Source organism: Trachinotus anak, unplaced genomic scaffold (genome assembly GCF_046630095.1).
Source record: "Trachinotus anak isolate AG129_WGS33_773 ecotype Australia unplaced genomic scaffold, CSIRO_AGI_Tana_v1 ptg000016l, whole genome shotgun sequence".
NCBI lineage: Eukaryota > Metazoa > Chordata > Actinopteri > Carangiformes > Carangidae > Trachinotus > Trachinotus anak.
The window spans coordinates 13,645,920-13,668,404 of NW_027273867.1; the positions used below are offsets into that span (position 1 = coordinate 13,645,920).

Consider the following 22,485-nt stretch of genomic DNA (forward strand, 5'->3'; position numbering starts at 1 on the left):
CTACTGTCACATCTGATCTGACGTAGCGTCTCACTCAGGGAATCCTGTGTCAACATCCTCAATGTTTCACTGTTGACACACACAAGCAGATCTGCTCTTATTAAGGAAAGGCCACAACATGAGATGTGGACCAATGAAGCCGATACAGTTTAATAACCCATCACTGATAGAACACTGTTGTTTATAGCTTAGAAATAAAATTATCTAAGAGGAATAATGGCAAGCTTTTAGCCCATAAATGTAAATTGACAATAATTTTTTATTCATTAACTTTAAAGACACAAAGTAACGACTACACCTTCATTTAACAGCTAAATATGAACCTGGAGGGGTAAAGAAGAATAAAACATTACTGCTAGTTAAAGTTAATGTCAAGGTGTTATCTTGGGTATGCACAGCCTGATCAGTTGTCCTCCTGTTCAAATTCAACCCCTTCCTTTATATCATTTAATATTAGCAATTATAGTAATTCCTTTGCCACATAAATGGCTTTAAATAAGGCAGAGGACTTGAAAAATTGATACTGCCAGCTTTTTCTGAACTATACGTCAATGCTTTCCACATCTTCTGCATTAGCGTCATTGGCTAAAGGGTCAAGATTTCAAAAGTTTCAAAGTTGAAAAACAACAACAAGCTGACACACAGTTTGGTTCAAACTTAGAATCACAAAACATTAATTCAAATAAATTAAATAAAACTGAAATGGTTCTTTAATCTTTTTTTTTTTTTTTTTTTACATTCTAGATGTGTTTATATTTCATCATAAAGAGATACATGATTTTGATTTTAAAAGCAATTTAACAAAAGAAACACAGAGTAATAATCAATAATAATCACATATCCAGTAAATCAATCACAATGACAAAGCAAACATTAATAATGCTTATATACACCAAACAAACCAATTCAAAAATAGCACTGACCATTTCACTACTGGGAAAAATAGCCTGCACCTCATCTTGCCAAACATGGGTCTGAACAAATACGTTGTGCTGCCAGATCTTTTCCACTGCGCTGATGTCAGAGCCCTTGTGTTTGGTAATGGTGACCTTTTAGATAACAGGTGTCATGTATGAAGGTCTATTCGGTCGGGCTGTCTATTGTTACACATGCGAGCGGGTGGGGAGGGGTGGGGTCTGGATGTACCAAGGCCTTCCATGATAAAAGCCACTGGGTGAGGGTACGGGTGCATGCTTATCATAATGGTTTCTTTGACATGTAGTCTTTTACTAGAGGTCGGAGGGTCATGGGAGAAAAGAGGAGAAAAGGGGCCAAAACTGAAAGCTCAAAAAGTGTCTCACATTTCGAGAATCCTATGAGCCACAGAACACAATCGGGCACAGACATAAGACTTAAGGCTCGAAACAAAAGGAGTCACAAGGCCTCTTGTGTATTTGGTATTGGCCTTTTATAGATTACATTGATTTAAAAGAGTCACTTCCAAAACAATGCATCAGTTGCCCTTTAGACAACAGTACTGCTATTGCTAGTTTGAGCTGATGTGTGCTCAGACAAACATGGAATATAAAGTGTTAATAAAATGAAAAATAATGTACAATTTCCAATAAAAAAGAGCAAAATGATTCAATTAAAAAAAAGACCTTGACTCATTTGCTAACAAAGAAACTCAAGCAGTGGAAGCACTTGGGCTGAAATGGTTAATGGAAGGTCAGTCTGTGCATCTTGCAGGCCTGGTGCACAAAGTGGGGAAAAAAATAGAAGCATTGACAAACCTTCATATTCTGTTCTACAGAGACAAATCACAACAACACATATTTGACAAGAAGAAAATTGTCAAGGTGTTCCTTATTAGAGCATGTAGGCTCACCTCTATTCAGTCATGTATGTAATTTCCATTCAAATGAAAGAACAGCGTCATATTTGTAATGCTAATCCTACGGGTGTCTGTCTAAGTGCTGCATGTATGTGCAGCAGGTACATTGTGTTGTTCTGTATTCTGCACACATGTCCAATCAGGACGAGGGCTTTGTGGATTCTAATCTCACACTTTGTGATCTCCAGATATCCGGGAGGAGAGGCTTGTGCACTGGAATGTGAGGCAAGTGTTTGTCTCCATGTGACGAGAGGTTCAGCGGGAGATTTACATTTTTCTATTAGCGGAGAAAACAGAGGGACGTGACTGTGCAGAATAACATTAACAAAGCTTGGTCTCGACTGTAGTTTTGGAAGACTTGCGTGAAAAAAAGGCTCATTTTCTTTGCTGATTGTAGGTTTTGCAGCAAAATGTTTCAAGTGCCAAGAAGCAAGAGGTCACTGACTTGAGAACAGGCATCAAAGCTACCTCAGGGAAATAATGAATCATTTCTAGATGTAAAAACACAGTATAATTAACGTCAGTACAGTTTCATTGCATATTCCTGCACAGAAGGAGGACATTTATGTCAAATCTCAAAAATGGCCTGGAACTTTAATTGTTTAATGCATTGCAGCATTTCAACATCAATGTGTCAATAACAGAGTGTGTAAGAAACCCCCCCCCCCAAAAAAAAACACTGACAGACTATGTCCACCAGTTGCAAACCAAACACAATTTAGACATGGTCTTGTGAATGTTAACAAGAGGGTCCAGCTCTCATTAATCCGCATCCACATCCAGGTCAAGCTCAGTGCTCAGGTTGAGGTAGAAGAAGGCGTAGATACAGAGCACAAAGAAGAGGATTGCTGCAATGACAAGGAACGCATCCTGAGAAGAGAAAAGAAAAACATTTTAAGTGCAGGGTTCTTCTGTAGGACTATTTATACACCTGCCTGATCCCTTGTCTGTCTTCACACTCAGGAGCGGCTCTACTTTGTTTGAATGTGTTTGTAGCGTTCTGTAACTATTGTGTGTATTTATTAGTGTTATGTCTATATTTGCCAAGTCCCTATTGTCTTTCTTTTCATCTAAATTTGTTGCATCCCCAACAGACTTTTTATCAGTTTGACTTTGTGAGGAAGAATTTATTGTTTATCAAAAAAAAAAAGCAAAAATTTCATATTTAAGCTGTATGTTCTGGTTATATTAATGTGCTTAAAAGACAAATGTATTCATACTAACGTCAGTCATCACTTTCATTTTGCCACAAAAGGGCAAACATGTCAAAGCTGTTTCCACACTGCTGCAGGTAAACAGAAAAATGCTGTGTCAAACGCTTCCCTCTTTACTTATTTCAGTTTGTGATTTCAATGTTTTCTATTCACACACACTTCCGCGTCAACAACAGAAAACATGTCTTCATCCCCTCTCCTCTTTTACATTTTTAAACTTTGGTGCAGTGCTGGATAAGTGATGACTAAAGAAAAGCGTTTGACCTCTCTGTCACTTCCAGCGGTCTGACGCCTGCACAGTAAAACACTGTCACTTTGTTTTGCAGTTGTAATCCTTTTTTAATCTAGTCCTGATTCATGTGTGTACAGTGGCTTTACACAGACAGAAATATATGTGCTGTGCATTTCACATATGAAAATAAGCAGTCGGCCCTGTATGTTTTGTTTTAACATGTTAACAAGCTGTTAATCGTATGTCAGCGTTTCCCTCCACACGCCAACACGAGACTGGTGCTTTTGAAGTGATTCACACTGAAGAGCGTTTTCTTTCTTTTTTTTGAAAGCTTTGTTTGCAGTAACGAGCTGAGGGCTGATGAAAGGCCAAACCAGACAAACAGATGTGTTTTCACATTTACCTGCGTTTCTGTGGAAATGGCTGCAAGCTCTTTAAAAATAAACCAAGTCCCCACAGTAGGTGTTCTCATTCGGACCCATTTGCACATTAATGACACAAACACTCTCTGCTGCTTTGAGAGATTCACAGTGGGAAATCGTTACCCGATGAAATGCTTCAGGTGACCCTGACGGCAAACATAATGCTCTTAAATTACAGAATTTATAATGGAATAAATTCTGTATTGTATATATTCACATCAAGTCAATGAAAACATCTCTGTGATGTTCGTTATGGGGTATTAGAAAGTTGAGACACAGAAAAACCTGTGGCGTAATGTACCAACCCCAGAGATACTGACAGCTTTAAGACAGTTTTTTTTTCCCCAGTTAAAAAAATGGATAGACTATTTATTCTGGGATTGTAAAGTTTGGTTTCAGTAAAGTGTGACAGCACATCACACACTTCTGTGGAATGAATATTTGTTTTATTTCAGGGTTTTCCTTGATGGAAAGAGATCCACATACTGTGGAGTAAAACTGGAGCAGCGTCCGAGAAAAGGACCCTTCAAAATGTACAGAATCATACAGCCACAACATTAAAACCAATTATTTCACCAAGCATTGACTGACCACAGTATAATAATCTATTCTTTCTGCAATCTCCAGTCTCCGCAGCTCTCCTGACATTTTTACAGAGAAGTCAAACTTTCCTTGACAAAATGCCCTATTTTTTTTTTTTTTTTTTTTTTTTTTTTGATTTTCTATTGGTTAATTGTCAAACAAATTCAGGCTTTCCAGAGGAGTGGCATTCAACTTGAAAATGGGAATTTGGAGCGCTCGTTCATTATGTGGCGCTCACACGATTACAATCTTCATCAGCTGGAGTTTCATTAGGGCCACTCAGAGTATTGAACAATGCCAGTTATTCTTTATCAAGAGAACTCATTAGCAGCAAACTTTCTAATCAACACTGGAGAGCTTGGAGAGCTTTAAAAGAGTGCAGAGTACAGTCTGATTGGAGGTTATTAAAAAAATAATAATAATAATTTGATTTGAACATGGAAATTAGTTTTTAACAAGCAAATTGGGCCACGACAACACAGGTGACATGACAAGTGAATCCAAAACATACGATTTATACGATCCTGCACACAAACAGCGGTTTCCATTTCCATTTCTGTGGATATCTATAATTTTATTTTTCTATTCATGGAATCTTTAAGACACTGGAGGGGGAAACTACCTGAACCATGTAAACTAAATCAGCCCGTAATGTCCCATTATGCTGTGTATTCATGAGTAACGGGCAGAGGTGATACAAGGTTACAGTGAGGGAAGATGACAAACAGAAAAGCAGCAAACAAGACTAAACAGAAGGAGCTGTGACTGATGTCAAAGGAACAAAAGTAAACAAACAAACAAAAAATATGAATGATAATTTATTTAATAAGAAAACAGCAGTTCAGTTATTGCCAAACGTAGCAGGCATACACAGAGACGACTGCTAATTCAACCCACTGGCCAAACCACAGAGAGAAAAGACAGAGTGAAAAACAAGAGTGAGCACGAGAGGGAAAACAAGAGAGAGATAAGGCTTGGCACAAACGAGGGGTGGTGGGGGGCTAATAATAATAATTCCTCTCTGATGAAGGGGGCGGTGGGGGTGGCGGTGGAGGGGGTGACAATTAAAAGGCGTCACAGCATCCACAGTTATCTGTATACATGTTGTAGTGCCTAGTCATCAGCAGCATTGGTCTTCATTAGCCTCAGCCCACGTTTATCTCCATCCCGACAGCCTCCAAACAGCTTAAAGTCCTCGCTTAATTGGAAAACTTTTAAATTTCATGCACTTTAGTTTCATATATTAACCGCCAGGCTCCCACCGCTTGATTTACTTTTCTATTTTGCCGAGGCCTCCGAGAAAAGAGAACTGTTACCAAATCACGGAGCCCTGATTGTTTTCTGCTCCTGCGCGTGTTCTCTGGCAGCTTTGAAAAACATAACAAAGAAAGAAAGTGTTTGTAATTTTGATGAAAATGTCGCAAAGAAAATGTTGAGCTACTGACGTAGGTAAGTATTTCAATCCAGGTTTTTTTTGTTTTGTTTTTTTTTTGTTCAGGTTTCAAAGAGAAAGAGAACAGCTGGTTACAGTGACTTGTCTATGAAAACAAGCTGGAGGGGTTTTGGTGAAAACACTTGAGTGGTAGAAAGCACCTGCACTTGATTGAGATCATTGTTTTCGAGAGTGGCCCACTGTGTTGACTCTTGTCTTGTCTCACAAACACACACACACACACACACAAACACACACTCAGACACGAACACACAGCCTCTCTGCCCACATTCTGATGGAGACCCCTGGATGGGGCCCAGGCACATCATCATCTTCATCATGTGACTCTCTTAGCACCGGCGGCAGCTGCAGCACACTCAGCATGCTGGGAGCTGGGTCTCTGTCACCTTGGCGACAAGCCACAGCTCAACAGACATCCCCTCATCTGGTCCGCCTTTTATTCTCCTCCCGGGTTTGTTTGTGTAGTACGTGTATGTCAGTCTGTGTGCGCCTACGTGCTAAGCAAAGGATGTTTGTGTCTGCATGTGGGTGGCAGATAGACACAAGCTACAAACAACTGTTGGTGCATTTGGGCTGTAGATGGAGTCTCATCTGTACAGGTCACAAATAACCAGCCATCAGGTTATATTTCAAGACAATGAACATTCACATTTTTTTTTTAAGACTTGTCATGTTTATGCTTTAATAATTTCTTGTCCAGAAATCAGCAAATTCATCTTGTATCTTCCTCCACCACTGACACCATTACCTCCTCATACTTCTACACACCATTCAGTGCCTTTTGTAGGTCTTCAATTATCATTTTCACTGATGATTTTTCTATATTTTCTATTAATCATCTCTCAGAAAATAGCAAAGAAACTCCTAACACAAATTCCCAGAATGCACAGAACATAATGCATTTTCGCTTGCTACATACATAGAATGATTGATTATCAAAGCTGTTTTTGAAAATGCGCTGTCAATCAACTAATCAATTAATGGACTAATCATTCCAACACAAATCAAGGTCACCATAGCTGCTGTTATCCATATATATACTAGAATCAAATTGAGTGAAAAGCCATAACCTGCTTTCCCTTTATATCCGCTGAGTATCTGAAGTGAAACAAGTCTTTAATGTAAGTAAAAGTCGTCTACACAGCTCTGTCCTTCCCGCATGCTTCAGGGACACTTGTAAAAAAAAACATCTCTGAACAGGAAAAGCCTTATCACCGCTATCACAACTCACCAAGTCTCTTCATGAAGCATATTGCAAATTAAATGGCATAAAAAGTCCATAAAACCTATAAATTCCCATGTGCTATCTGTCAAACTAAAAAGTGCGAATGAGCCTCATAAACCTAATGGCCAGCACAGATAACAGATCCAGACGTCGGCTTCAGTCTGACGCTGAAGCAGATGCTACAGTTTGGGTCCAGCATCCTTCACATCCTTTACTGAGACTTTTTTAAGAGTTTATTAGCAATAGGTCTGGATGGAGCTCAATAACTGCTGCGCTTATTAATCAGACATGCTCCGTCAAGACAGCAGCTTCTTGACACAAGAAATATTAAGGGTATAAGCATATAGAGGAAATTGGGTGGGAAAAGAGTAAAAATACTTAGAATTCTCAGCTAAAACTTAAAAAAATAAAAAAAATAAAAATCCTGTTCTATATGGTCTTCACACGACATACATTGAGAAATGACAGCTGGTAGCCTCCATCCTCTGCCAGTTCCATATTTTCCCCAACTTTCCAGGCTCAGCGACTAAAAAAGACTGAGGGAAAACAGTGCAGAACTGAACAGAAGGCTCGAGTGCCAATTAGGCTTGTTTCCTGTGCTGCAAGCTACTGTGCTGGAGCTACTTCGAAGGTGCTTCTTCTTCTCTGAGCAACCTGAGGAGAGACTGTAGCAAGACTTCCTGCCAGTTTCTTTATCTCTGCTGTCATGACCTGATGCCATCCGTCGTTAAGGGGGAGCTGCGGATTTGCATTCAGCCAACCAACGCTACTTTCATACACGCACTGAGACTCGACGCGTGTATAAAAACATGCACATATACAACAGGTGGCTGGTTTCCGCCACCTCTCAGGTCAACGTTTTATGCAACCCAGACAACTGATCACTGTTGAGGGAACAGAAGTTCTCCCTTTGTCACTCTCTCTTTTCCTGGTCCCTGCCAACTTATCCAGACTGCCCTGCTACTAGGACAGCCCCGAGACAGCCTGCCCCGGTAGCTGCCAGATTCTCCGTGCCCGCATGTCTGCTGGCCCTTTTCAGATGCCAGCTGCATCTGAGACCATCATTTCAACCAGAGAAGAGAAGAGAAGAGAAGAGGATTTACACATAGAGCAACATGCCTATATAAACCACAACCAAATCATTGCCAGCAACCAAAGAGAGACAGAGAAGGGGGGTGGGGGGGGGGGTGCTTTCTCCTGTCATCACAGAGCTGTGTAAAAATCACAACTTTATATAACGCTAAAAGGACTCGATGGGAAAGCAAGCGTGACCAAATATCCATTACATCTGGGCTGAATTTCAATCGAACTCAGGGCCAAGAGGTCTAAGTCAGTTTAATATCCTCGTCCCAGAGGTATTTTTAATCCGACCTCTGAAAATTCCCCTCATCTTGGGCGTGAAAAACCTGAATTATTCATGAGCAATATCAATATTTCAAGATATGGACTAATCTAATTGGATTAAAGATGTGCTTAATGAGGCCGTGCGTGTCTAAGAGATGCATATTTTAAAACCTGACCATTTCACCCAATGTTTAATCCTCTCTATGATTTGTTCATCTCTGTGTACTACATGCCAACTGAAGCTTAATGAGGAAGTGAGGCCTTTTGGCTTTTGATGTACTGTAAACAGAACCGATTTTCAGTGCCACGGAGGAAAACAAACATGCAAAATAAATAACAGCGGACATGCCTGAGATATCTTTTCTTACAACTGACTTTCTGACTAACTATAAAAATCACAGAGGGCCTGATTTCATCTCATGGTATTTGCAGTTTCAAAGAGGAGAGACTGTAGATTCACAAGCTATTTCATTGGCAAGAGGAAATACCTTGAAATAGTGAAAGTGTTTGTTGGCAAGCCAAATGAATGAGCTAAAGCATTAAACAGCGGTGACACGTTTGCCAGAGTGATAAACGTGGAGTCATCCATCTTTGCCTGCACAACAGCTCCGAATCGCTGCGGTGTGACAAAGCAACGGAGAGAGAGACGCACTTTTCTGCCCTATAGCAACACCCTCACCCTTTACTTTCACCCAACTCTATTTTATCCCTTCATTTTCTCCTTGACTCTGTTTCAAACATTTTTATTGTCAAGCATGTATAAGCAGTGATACAAAATTGTAATAAGAGGCTTCATTTCAAGTGTATAACAGCAAAAGACTAACATTACAGGGGAGGGAAAAGAGGTGAAACAACAAAAATCAAGCCAAGAGAAAAAAAAACAAAACAAAACAAAAAAAAAAAAACACACCTTGGGGTTTACAAGTGAAGTATAATGAATAATATTCGAGAAGAATATCAGCCCTGCCATCTCAGAAGAGCGCCATGTAAAGGTTTCTAGTTTGTGCCGTTCCTTATGAGTTGGTGTCCAAGTCCTCCAGTCTGTCACTGAGGGTTCTTTCCAGGTGGAGGGTATCAATCAGTGTTGTTATCCAGGATTTAAAAGTCGACACATCTTTCTTGTAACAATGTACAAATAGAAGTATATTCAGTGTTATAACCATGCATTTGCCTGTGTCTGAATTGTTTCCACGAGGGGCTCTAATGCAAGAACAAACAACAAGGGACTAAATGCACATCCCTGCCAGATCTGGGTGTGTGAGCCATATGGAGGCTGAGTCTTTAGCTGAGGACTTGGCCAAGATTTTCTGATCTGTGTTTAATGGTGACACTGGTCTGTATGAATCTACCTGCTCTGTGTCCTTCTCTTTCTTTGGAATTAAGTTTTATAGTAGCTTCACTTAAAGTCAATGTTAGCATGCTCACCTCAAAAGCAAATACAGGGTTATTAATTCTCACCATTTTTAGGGAGTTAATAGTTTTTCTTATTTTCTAACTTGTGATTTCTGTCTCCAAGGAACTCATATCTATCTGAGCTAGTGTGGGCAGTTTACACGTGTAAAAACTGTTTCCTACCCTCGGATGATGTGTGGGCTTGAGAAGTGTACAGTTTTTCATAAAATTGCTAAAAATTTTTGGTTTAGCCTGAGTCTTCCTCTGGGCCTTTATTTTTCTTCTGAATTTCTCTAAATTTCTTCTTCCTTTAGTTTCGTCTCAAACAAACTTCTTACATCAATACTTTTAAAATACATTTTTTACACTAAAATCTATTGGAGCTGCTGATGAGCGTCCACACTTCTCAGCATCCCCTCCTTTTCTTTTTTGCTTTTTATACTTCCCATATCTCTCTCTGTCTTTCCTTGTCCCTCTCCATTGCTCACCATTTGATGAATGAGGAAACTCTTGAACAATCATTTTTTCAGGAATTCATTATGCGTTAAAATGCTGTATGTTATGTCTTCTTCTGTGGACCTATTGTAGTACTGTAACCTTTACTCTGTAGCCATCCTTCCTCTCCTCAAAGACAGTTTTCCGCACTTGTACAGATCTTCGACAGATCCCCAGGCAGGGGGGAATGTTACATTCTCAAAAGACCTACAGCAAGTTGTAAAAGAGCTGAGGGTCTTGGATATGAAAAGTGATGTAGTGATGCATGCTCTCAAACAGGCAGGCAGACAGACAAATGTAAAGAGGATGGTTGGCAGAGAGACAGACAGTCAGATGGGCCAGAACAGGCAGGCAGAAATAGAAGACGACATGATGATAACAGACATCAGTAATCAGAAACAGAGAGCAAATCCAGGAAAATCTCACCCTGAATCCAGAGGAATTCTTCTTTGCTTCAGCTTTCAGTCGTGTGGCCTTTAAGACCGACTTTGTCTTTTTGTAGTCCTGCTTCCCTGGAAGAGAGAGGAAATTGGACACACAGATCAAATCACTGTGTCATTCTCAGTTCTCTTTTGAATTAAGTTCTGCTGCAATTTCAAAGCCCAGCTTCATTAGCAGTTTTCCTCTATTTATATTTACTCCAAACGAAAAAAAAAAAAAAAAATTATCTATCTATCTATCTATCTATCTATCTATCTATCTATATCTATATCTATATATATAGATATATATATAGAGAGAGAGAATATAGTGCTGAAAAGTTCTATAATGTTTTGCACATGTATCCAAAATACAGAGCATTTTTCTGGCCTGAGCTGCACACGGTTCACCTGTGCTTAGTTGAATTCCCATGGGCACAACTCTCAAGGGTGAGTCTTTAGGACAAACCGGCCACCTGGTAAAGTGTGTGTGTGTGTGTGTGTGCGTGTGTGTGTGTGTGGGTGTGTGTATCAGTGTGTGCCTCACACGAGGCAGAGCCGGCTGTCTGGGTCTAATTAGAAACAACACACTGCAGGAAAAGGAACTTTGCTAACAATAGGGTGGAAAGGCAACAGCTTGCTGAACAGTGTGTGTGTGGTGTGTGTGTGTGTATTCTTGTACTTCTATCTTTGTGAGATAGAATTAGATTTAAATGCTCAGACTGTGAACATATTACCAAGTCCTTAAAGATGATATTTTTAGGACTTGAGTTCGGGGATATTGGGTAGGATTAGACTAAGATTAAGGCGAGAGCTGACAGGCTGGGGAATGCGTGGACGGTCCTCATAGGGATAGAATAATATGTGTTTGACAGAGAGAGAGAGACCAAGCCCGAGGGTCAGCTGCGAGGTTTTCTCAGTTAGTGATGTGACATGCAGAGTTTTCACTCCCAGCCAATTGAGCCTCATTTACATTGGAAGAGGGAACAAGAGGAGGAGGAAGGAGGAAAAAAAGCGTTCATATCCCTCTGGAAAGGTTGTGGGAGAGAAAAGACTGGAAATGAGCCAGTGAGACAGGAGGGGTAAGATTTTTATGTTTATGTTGTGACTCTGAAAACAAACAGACAGAGCTGCATACTGCACACACTTTCTCTTTTTCAACCATCTCACTCCCCTTGCTTCTTTTTCTGAAATCTTGCACTCAATTCCTCTCTCTCTCTCTCTCTCTCTCTCTCCATCCCTCCTGGTCACGGACTCCTCCTCTGCCTCCCTCCGACTCAGTGGAGAGCTAATAGAAATGGGGAGCATGTTGCCAGGAGCAGACAGTGAGCTAGTGGGAATTCATTAGGAGGGCCACTGGATGTCTCCTCCACTTGTCAGAAAGTGGAGAGGGGGAAATTTGATTGGAGGGCACCTCAGGTTGTTCTCCATTCACAGAAATGGTGCAATGTCTTTCAGACTGCAAAATGGCTTGTTGTGGTAATGTAAGGCTGCAGGAAGCTACATGAAAACACTACACGGCTAACGTCCAAGAAAAAAAGCACAGATGCATCGTACAAGGTGTAAAAACTGTGTGAAAATGAACAGAGAAATGTACAAGGCAGTTCTCCTGTCTTCCATGTAACGTGCAGACAATTGTTGAAACCAAATTAGCCTCACGTGGCTGCGAGAAATATAGATTTTTAAAGCCTGTTCTACTGTTAGAAAGTTAAGAAAGAAAAAACTTACACTTAGATTTAAAATTGAAGCCCACAAGTCGACTCTCTGTGCTTTCTGTTTTAACACTAGTTCACTTTGTTTGGCAATCTGTGTCCTCGGGGTACCTTTTCTGCAGCAAAAATACTCAGGGAAACTGAAAAGACAAAACAATATCAGAACTTAAGCAAGCTGGGGTTTAAATTTCAAAGGCAGATTTTTTTTTTTCTTCTCAGCACTTACAGTTTCTCCCACAAACTGCTTCCAAATCATGCACCTGTGCTGTTTCTCTCTCACGTGGGGATAAACTTGTTCCACGTCTACATGGAGAAATTATGTTTATGTGCAAAAAAAAATAAAAAAATAAAAAATCATCACAACCAAATACACCCATAACCATCTGGTAAGAATCAATACTTAACTGGAGCAAAATCAGAATAATTACACCAAGTAGGAGTATGAATCATTGATATGGAGGAGAAATGCCAAAGAATTACATCTGACTGTGTAAGGTATTGTAGTATTGTTGTATTACAGCGCTGTGCTTATTAGAACCTCATGTTGCCTTTCTCCTGTGGTTTGCTTGCGTGGGTCTGGAGCCTGCACACCCACAAATGTACATGCGCACACACACACACACACACAGTCCTCATGATATTGAACTGGGATTATGAGCACTCCTATTTGTCATTGCTGCTCCCCCGGCTGCACCGGTGCTGTAGACACTTTCTGTCACCAATTATCTACCTGCAGTGGGCTACACGTCGTCCTCCCATGCTTCTGCCTGCCACACTGAAAAGGCATCACTGTCCTTCTGTACAGCAGCGACAATGTCGTGTCTCAGAGGAACATTAGCCCTTGTAAGGCGGCCTGGAGTGCCTGCTGAGTGGCTTCTCTGAGAGTGCCTTTCATTGAAGTCGTCACTGATTTCATGTCAAGAGGACAAGAGAAAAGTGAGAGCGGCCCTCACCTCCCACACCATTACTGCAGATTCCCTTAAACGTCTTTCAGGTTTCTATCATTGCGTCATTGCATTTTTATCCTGAGCTATTTCTCAAGATAGCTTTTGTTTAGCACAGGGAGACAGGGAGGGGGGGTAATAGCTAAAATTAGCTACCTGTGATTGAGGGAGGTGGAAAAGGTATGTGATTTGTGTGTCACACAATCTGTCCATTAAAATGACAGAAGAAAGGTAGATACCTCACCGTATCACAGTTTGTCTGAACAAAAAGAAACATGAGCAGTAAATATGTGTGCCGTGTACACTACTGTTTGAATATACTGTATGTTCACACTGGATTTACACAGTGCAAAAAAAAAAAAAAAAAAAAAAAAAAAAACATTAAACGCAATTCTGCCAGAATAAGTCCAGAGTGGAGCAGGGTGAAAACACAACGATGTAGGATAACGCACAAGCTGAAGCAGAACTCACATTATTAACAGGAGCAGTAGGTAGACAAAATCCAGGACAGTTCCTATCAGCAGAAGAGACAGATGATGGAGGGGATAGGCAGGAGTACCACTGTCACAGGTCAAATAATTTCATTGTTAACTACTGACTTTGACTTTGCTTTGTGGTTTCTTTTAGTGAGATTAGATCAGATGTTGGCCCCAGGTAATTACTTATTGTACACTGTACAAAAAAATCCGCATCATTGTACATAAATATTATAATATAATCTACTAGTTAACCAAATTTGAGTGCACAGCTGAGCTACACAGCCCATTGTCTTAAACATACAACCAAAAAATACAGTTTTTGTGAAACTGTCCATGGATTAATTCGTTAAAATGTACAGTGGGGTCCCAAAGTCAAAATCTCTCAAATATTCTGATGAGTGTGACAGGCAGGGAACTATCTGTGACAGTTTCATGCCACTGGAGAACCACTTGCCACAAACCAAGTCATGATTTCAGCACATAACAGTGCATCTATTTAAAGGAAATCATGACATTTCAGGCAAATTACGTTACGATTACAAGAAAACAAAAGACCCCCTAGAATTCTATGTGGCACACTGGGGCAACTGAAGTTGTTGCTGTCTCCTTCATACCTGTGTTAAATAACTGTGAAAAATCAGCTATTGCAACAATAACTTGCTGCTCAGAGCTGCATCACCAGCCCGGTAGGCCACATCCTGCAGAAACGTCTTTAGCTATGTTGATCTAACAGGGTCCACAAATGAAACACTCCATGCACCAGCATTAAATTTAAAATTTTGTTGACTGCTTCAGAAAAATCCATCAAAACCTTTGCTTGTTCCTCATCTCTGACTGAAGATCAGTGTAACACATGAAATATAAAATAGTTACAGGTTTTCTTATTAATGATCTACGTAGCCTGCACTGTAATGTTTAAAAAGCTCCTGTACACAACTGTCATGAAGGCAAAACAACAAAAAAACAAGCACACAAGAGTGTCAAGAAAAACACTAACATGCCTGAGGAATTCAGTATTTGTGTGAGTGTTTGTGCCTATGGGGACTAACCATTCTTCATATGCACTACATGGAGTGTGACAGGGTGATTTGGACAGACAGGCCACCGTCCTGCACTCTGAGAACCCTGGGACAATTCGGGCAATGCACTGACAGCGTGTCTGACAGTTTGTCGTGCTTTGATTTGCCTCTGTGTCTATCTGGCAAGGTGGCCAAATCGTCAATGACCACATGGCGCAGATCGCAGGCATCTGCCAGAATGCATGGTAGTGGAACTGGAGGGCTGATGCCAGACACATGGGAGATATTCATGCCTTTTCCTTTGCATCATGTCAAGGGAGGGGGGAGGAAGCCAAATCTCAGGTGGAGCTTAGACATGCATGGAAAATATGATTACAACTTGACAATAGTCAGTTTTGAGCCAGTTTTCCAAAATGATTTTTGCAATCTACAGCATGTGGGACTTACAAAGCATACACACAACTAAATAAAGATTATGTGCTAATTCAGGAGAAGAGGAAAACTATACTTTGATGATATAAGATAGCCTAGCTACAATGTGAGTGTAATATTTAATCTAAATTTATCACATTTAATTGCAACACGGACAATTTAAGTTTAGGTTTCTTTATCCGTGCAGGCAATTTTCCCTAGCTTGTTCAGTGGGCAGCAGCAGAGTGACCACTTGCACTTCCATGTAAGAACGCTAAAGCTTTGCCTCTCCTGAGGGCAGCTTGGCACAGTCAATTATAACAGGCTTAATAATGGTATTTTAAAAGAGTGTCAGCAGTGGCCCCTTGATGGCCATCTGACATGACAAAAGCACTCCAGCAGAGATGATGGTACAGCTCAACAACCAGCCTGGACTACTGCTGATGCGCCATGAATAAGCCACCCTATTACGATTTCAAATTACCATGTATGGCCCATTCCAGCTCTCAGAAGAACCAGCCCCATGCTATCTTTGAAGACTTCATTTTCCTCTCCAATGTCTTTTCCCCCCTCTCTCTGTTTCCCACCTTTGCTGTTAAACAGTGGTTCACTGAAATTTTCTGATGGCCATTTTTTTCACAAAGGAAGGAAAAAGGGTAGAAATTGAGGGTTTGGAAGGAGGCGGAGGAAGAGAGAGGACCAAAGTGTCCCTGACACCTCTGTTACATATTTTTGACTTGATGAGGTGTGCTGAGAAAGAAAAACACTAAATGGGAAGGAAAAAAAAAAAACAAGATTTCTTTGCCGCTGGTACGGGAAGTGACAGTGGGAGATGAGCTTGTTATGTTATGTCTGTCTCTCATTTGTTGAACCTGCCGGGTTTTACACAATGGCAGGCTGTTAAGGGATATCTCCGGGCTAAATAATCCTATTCTTCTGTCCCAGTATGAAAACATATGCAACCGTCGCACTGCTTTATGACACCCCAGCCCCTATAGTAAACAAAACAGAAAAAAAATCTCAACAGGCTGTCTCGTGACTGAGAAAGACAAATATTGTGATCCGTCAGTTTGACAACGACATCTTTTTTTTTTTAATTTTTTTTTTATTTTAGACAAATTTCATGAGAAGGAAAAAAAAAACTCAGAAAGAGAGCATGTGATACAAAATGCACAATATGAAAGTGATAAGAAGGTGCAAAATCAAAAACATGCACCAACAGAATACATTTAGGTTAAGGGACAGTCTCACTCAAGCCTTGTTAACACTAAAGTACCACCAGGAAATATAAAACCTGGGATAATCAGAGGGTGTGAATCACCAGGGGCCAACAAACAGCCGTCCACTGGGAGGAAGGGGACCAGAACAATGTTATACTTGACACGATCTTAGGGAGGGAGGGAGGGAGGGAAGCTTGGTTGGTTGGAAAGGGAAGTTGCAGTGCTGCAGTATTCAGATGAATCACAAAAATGAGGCAGATAAATAACAGAAGGCAATTAAAGGTTAAATTCTGTACAATAACTAAATAGACTACATAAAGTGTAAAAATAAACATCAATAACAGAAAAATAAAATAGAGACTACTGATCCCAAAGCTATACTATGTGCATTTCCAGTCCAGTCTGTTGAAGAGGACTCCAAGGTATTTGTATCCCTCCACCACCTCTCCAAGAATGGAAACACTGTTTAACATAGTCCCCCTCAAGTCCACAACCATCCCCTAGGTCTTGGCCCCCTTCAAGAGCAGGTGGCTTTTCCCAAACCACGCCACCAAGTGGTCCACCAGGGCTCTGCACTCTGCTTCCTCTCCACCGCTGACACACCCCACAACATCTGAAAACATCTACAGATGACAGGACTCAGAGTTGTACTGGAAGTCGAAGGTGAAGATGGGAGGTGAGAGGACAGACCCCTGCGGTGCTCCTGTGTTGCTGACCACCCGTTCAGACACACATCTCCGCAGCCGCACAAGCTGTGGTTTATCTGTCAGGTAGCCAGAGATTGTGGAGGTGACTATACCTTCTGGAGCAGGCTGGACTGTGATAAAGGCACTAGAAGTCAAAGAACATGATTCTAACAGTGCTGCTGCTTTGTCCAGGTGAGAAAGGGTTTGCTGAAGCAGGCAGATGTGAACATGAAAGAAACTGTTTTATAGTGGGTGAAGTCACAGAACTAAATAAAGCAAAGCATTTTTAGCATTTTTCCAAGCGAGAAAAGAACGCTATAGAGAGAAGCCAGTTCCCTCATTAATGCAGATATCTTTTTTTCCACTTCTCTAGTCAAGAAAACAACTTCAGGGCTTCTAAAACTCTCTCAAGAGGGTTATTTGTATGCAGGGATAACACATCTAAGGTAGCTAGTAGGGTTTCAGAACCCGTCCTGATTATGTTCACCTTGGATGACTGATCAAAGAAACTGCAGGTATCTTTAACACTGGACAGCAAATTGGATATGAAAGGCCAAAAGATAATGTTCTGTCATGAGCTCAACCAGCCATCATTGCACGGTGTCTCTACTGGGTACAGATTTAAGTGGACAAGGTAAATATTAAGCTCTCCCCCTTCATGTACAACCTCACCCTGAATCACGTGCTCCGTGGTGGCGTGGATGATGAACTGTTCTTGTTCTCCAGACTTAGTCACACTCATAACTTTGGTCTTCAGACCTGTGTCACTGGATGACGTAAAAAACCTTAGTCATAGTCAAACAGGAAGTTTAAGCTGTTAGAAACGTAATGTAAGAGAGCGACCTCTGAAACCTGCTTCTCAAACTTCCTGTGGCCAGAAACTGTGGAGTCACCATGGATACACTTAGCCTTCATAGAAATTGAAGGTGTTAGTTTTGTAACTTGTTTTTGTAACTAATTGTGTTACCCTTCATCCAAGCTGATTATTGCCGTCTCTATAAAGGAACTTATTCTCTCCTCTCTCTCAGCTATTTCAGGCCTGCACAGGTTCCTGGTGAGGATACTCACTAATCAAGAGCGATACCAGAGCTTTAGTGAGAGTCTCATATTTTGCACAAAAATCTTCTTTCTTTGATCTGAAATTGGGGGCCTTTTGTATCTAAAAAGAGCGCTTAACCGCATTTCATGTGCACAATATACCACTTCTTAAAACTTAAAGCCTGTGTGTTTGCGTCACTCATAGCTGCTCACAATTATCGTGTTTTGCCATTGGCAACCTTTTGGTTCTGCTCCACAAAAGGAAAACAAAAACAAAAAGACATGATACGAGCTGTGATCTTCAAGCAACCACAGCTGGCATGCTGAGGGGGACCGAACTTTTGATTGATACCGACCATATTGCCTTAGTTAGGCCTTTGTGATGTAAGGGGAAAGATGGGGAAACAAAGTACCGCAGGATTAGAGCGGTATTTAACTTTGACAAAACAGCTTCTGACATGATATCAAAGGGGCAGTGTTTTAAGCACAGAATTTGCTGTCCGTCAGAAATGTGACCTCAGACGCTGCTTGTTCATCTCTAAGTGTAATTGCTTCCACAGCATGTATACTGCTTCTAGTCCAGTGAGTCTGGGTTTAGATTTCTTTTCAATCCAATGCAAATTGGAAACGTTTCCAGGGCTGTGTAAAGAAAATTATGCTAATTATTACACAGCCAATGTCCATAAAGGTCTTCAATAGAGTTGAGCTGTTAGGCAGTTGGGAAATGCAGTACATGAAACCACCTCGGAGCGCTTGCTGCAACACAGTACCATGTATAATTTATTAGGTGTGACATAAACTTGTTTCTATGAACGCTGAGTTGATTACTGTGTTGTGGTCACATCAAGCAGTGAGTAATGATTTTTGTTGAAATGCAGTTACACAACCAGTGGAAGACCAATCCCAACTGTCAAAAAGCATCATGGAAAAAATTAACAGACCTTATGGTTTTAATTGGCAGTTAACATATTGATTATCTTTTTGATTAAACTGTCAGTCATATAGTATACAAAATGCTATAGTAAAGCCAGTCACACAAGTTACAAAACAATAAAGCAATCTGAGCTTTTCTTTAAATCTGTTTCCAACCAATCAACTTGATTTGATTTGACTAATTTACTATTGATCAATAAACTGATTAACCAGCGCTAATATGACAGGAGACTCACCAATCTGTTTTCGGTACTGATCAACTGGTAATCCGGTCGCACTGGCATCCTTCTTCCCCATGTTCTCTCCTCAGCCTGACAAGACCAGAGAAGAAAAACAACCTTCAGAGTGAGAGAATTTCACAGCTGGGTCTCAGCGTTACACCTGATCATTTAGTTTAATCAAATACGGATATAGCTCCATTCCTGTTACTGTACTCTGAGATAACTTGCGAAATCTGTAGCAAGGATTCGAGTTAATACACAATCATATACAGAGAAGAGTAGTCAGTTTTGATCAGACAGATGGTTTATCTTACACATACATCTGCTAGACATAATTAAATTCATTCCCACCACCTTCGATGTGTGTTATGTTCACAGTATGTGCACTTCCTATCCATCTCATTTAGTCGAACGCCATTTCCCTTCACACCATGAGCTCTCTCTCTTTGATTACCCTGACAGCTCACAGCGACATAAAGAGAAAGAGTTAGGAATAATATAAATAGTATACTCAGCTTCCACGTGTAACTAATAAAGTGTGTGACTATGCTTGTGTAACAGAACAAATGCCAGGTGGTGGAACTTTGCATTTATGTCAACGCATGTGCGTGTATAGACGCACACTCACCGGAAATAACCAGGTCTGTAAAATACTTTTCTTTACAAAGTGCCAAAACTCACTGTGTGTGTTTCTTGCAACCATCCGAGATCCTTGTTTCTCAGTGAGCACTCTGCTCTAAATTCCAGACAGGCCCCTTCACAACACACTGCATCAATCAATAGTGTAGCCTTTTGTTTAAAATAGTGGAAAAATCAAGTATGAGTCAAGGGCAGGCCTGTGCTTTCTGATGGTACTGAAATCGCTAACATGTTCACTGTTAGTGGTTAAAAGATGTGAGGTTGATTAAAAGGAAACATTCGCACCTAATCACGTACTGAGACAAATAATGCTACACATCTTTTATGCTGCGTTAATCTAATGATGATTGATTATTTGTAAAAAATAAAATAAAATAAAAATTAAAAAGTTAAGAAGTAACAGAAAGAAAAATGTGTGAGCAGGTGCGCACAGGAGAGAACTGAGAGGTGAAGGCGAACAGTAAAAAAGCATCTATGTGCATCCGAGAAGAACAAAAGCGGTGGAGAGTCTAGAGGTGCGGCCGGGGAATAGAGGAAAGAAACTGAATTAGCATGTTCAAGGAGCGTGGCCGGCTGCCTGTGCTGACTGATACCTTCTCATGGGAGACTGCTGCCTCTGCCTTGGGAGACCTGAATTTTACCTTACACCAAAAACACTGCTTTCACCTACATTTCAAACACTGTTGGTGCCAGCAGAAAAGGAGGATGTATGCACGGCTATTGTTCTCCAGCAGCTGGAGTCTCCAGTCAGCAAATTAAAGGAAGTGAGAGGAGGACAAAAGGAAGAGAGGAAATTGTCCAAATGTAATGTTTACAGTTGGACACAGTTGGTTCTCAGAGTTGCCAGCAATGTTGTACTGTGCAGCATCATCACAATGTTACTATAAAACTGCCAAAAACAACACATTTGAAGCCTCTGTCATCGCCTGAACTCATTCCTTTCGGAAACTTCTACACATCTGTTACAGCATATTTTGAATTTACAGCTGTGGAGTATAAAAAGCAAGGAAAGGTGCTGAGCATTAGAAAAAATTCTAAGCAAGTGCTTTGTTGGTGCTGATAAAATAAATATTTCCTATCTATTTCTGTAGCTTGTATGCATAGATGACAAGAGGAACAATACACTCTAGTAATTAACAGTGTTATCCATGATCTCACTTTACTGGAGATCTAAACTAGGCTTAGCAAGTAGGCCATTTTTTTAACAATGGCTTTTAGTGATTAAAATGGCATAGGTTCCATAGTACCAAGGTGCACTGTGTAGCAAGTTAATTTAAGGGTGAATTTACCCGGCTGAGTAAAATACATGTAGTCACAAATTTGTTTTTAATTTGCTGCATGCATATGGCCACACAGCTAAGTTTCAGTTTCAAAAATTTGTATCAAAAATATACAGAATTGAAACCAGTTATGCAAAACAGTGCAGACAAAAAAAATACAAAAAGACTGTGGACACTGTAACACTGGGTGAGATAAACTCACTAAAAGTAATGCAGTCTGATGCAGCAGTCCTGCATTAAATCATGCCTTCATGATATATATATATATATATATATTTTTTTTTTTTTTTTCAATTATTAATGAAATTTATCATTCAGTTATTAATAAAACTGTTTTAGAGAAGTGTTTATTTGGACTCTGCTTAAGAGGCAGGAGTTGTGGTGGTTCTCCAATGTGAAGAACTTCTGCTTTTCTATGTCTTCCTGTGTCTTAGGGGATTGGACTATGATCTGGAAAAAGTGAGCAAAAAAATGTCACATTGAGCTCCGGAAACCTGTCAAGTTTCTGTTGTGTTGAGCTGTATGACATTACATGAAGAGCTGTTTCTAATTGTTTGTCTACCCTCATTAAAATGAATGGGGTGAGCAAAATATTTCAAGCACTTCTTTTGATACCCCAAACACCTTCCTAAAACAGTTTCAATGAAAAACTAAAGATTATAGACCGCCCTTTATTAAGGTAGGAATTACTTCAGGACAGATATATTAGGCTGCATCAGTTTCATTTAGGTGGACATAAAAAAATGGGAACTGACAGTAGACACATGCAACTTTTACAACAAAGCTTGGTGTTTTGGGTCACTGCTGTAGAGCTCTCTATGTGTTGTCATTGTGTAAAAATGACTATTATTGACAGACTATAAAGTTTCATAAAATCCACGATGCGTGCACTTGGACTTTTCCTTTTCTCTCTGAAGACCTGAACATGGAGAAGATTTTTTTTTTTTTTTTTTTTTCGGGAATCCCGTATGGCATTATCAGAATTGTTATATCAGCCTCTGAGCAAACTTCAACACAACAGACCATAAAACCTTCCAGTGCAGTTGTAATTGACTGGAGGCAGCCTTCAGTCATTGTATTCACGAACATACTCACACTGTCGTTGTTTATTGAGAGAATAAGTGGCTTAGTAGAGGAGGTTCTGCATCACGACACGCCTGGCTGCTGTTTGTGGACACGCAGAGCGACAGAAAACACGGGTTTTTAATGCACTTTGATCTAATTTTCGCCAGAATGCCAACACACCACTTCTGTCCACTGATAGTTCCTGGTTTATACGTCACTGTCGACG

At 40.4% G+C, this 22,485-nt stretch overlaps 1 protein-coding gene across 2 annotated transcripts; it reads right to left on the bottom strand.

The window, feature by feature from the left end:
• Positions 1 to 1,077: 1,077 nt before the first annotated feature.
• triqk (triple QxxK/R motif containing) lies at positions 1,078 to 22,485 on the bottom strand. 2 transcript variants are annotated; one of them, XM_071500297.1, is made up of 4 exons: positions 22,290 to 22,483; positions 19,291 to 19,365; positions 10,620 to 10,705; positions 1,078 to 2,704 (listed from the first exon to the last, which is right to left on the bottom strand). In XM_071500297.1, exons 2-4 carry the CDS (start codon positions 19,349 to 19,351, stop codon positions 2,597 to 2,599), a joined length of 255 nt encoding a protein of 84 aa, XP_071356398.1. In that variant the 5' UTR covers positions 19,352 to 19,365; positions 22,290 to 22,483; the 3' UTR covers positions 1,078 to 2,596. The 2 variants fall into 2 exon arrangements, with proteins under 2 accessions (XP_071356398.1, XP_071356399.1); XM_071500298.1 differs by lacking the exon at positions 1,078 to 2,704 and adding an exon at positions 8,712 to 9,424 and having other exon boundaries at positions 22,290 to 22,485.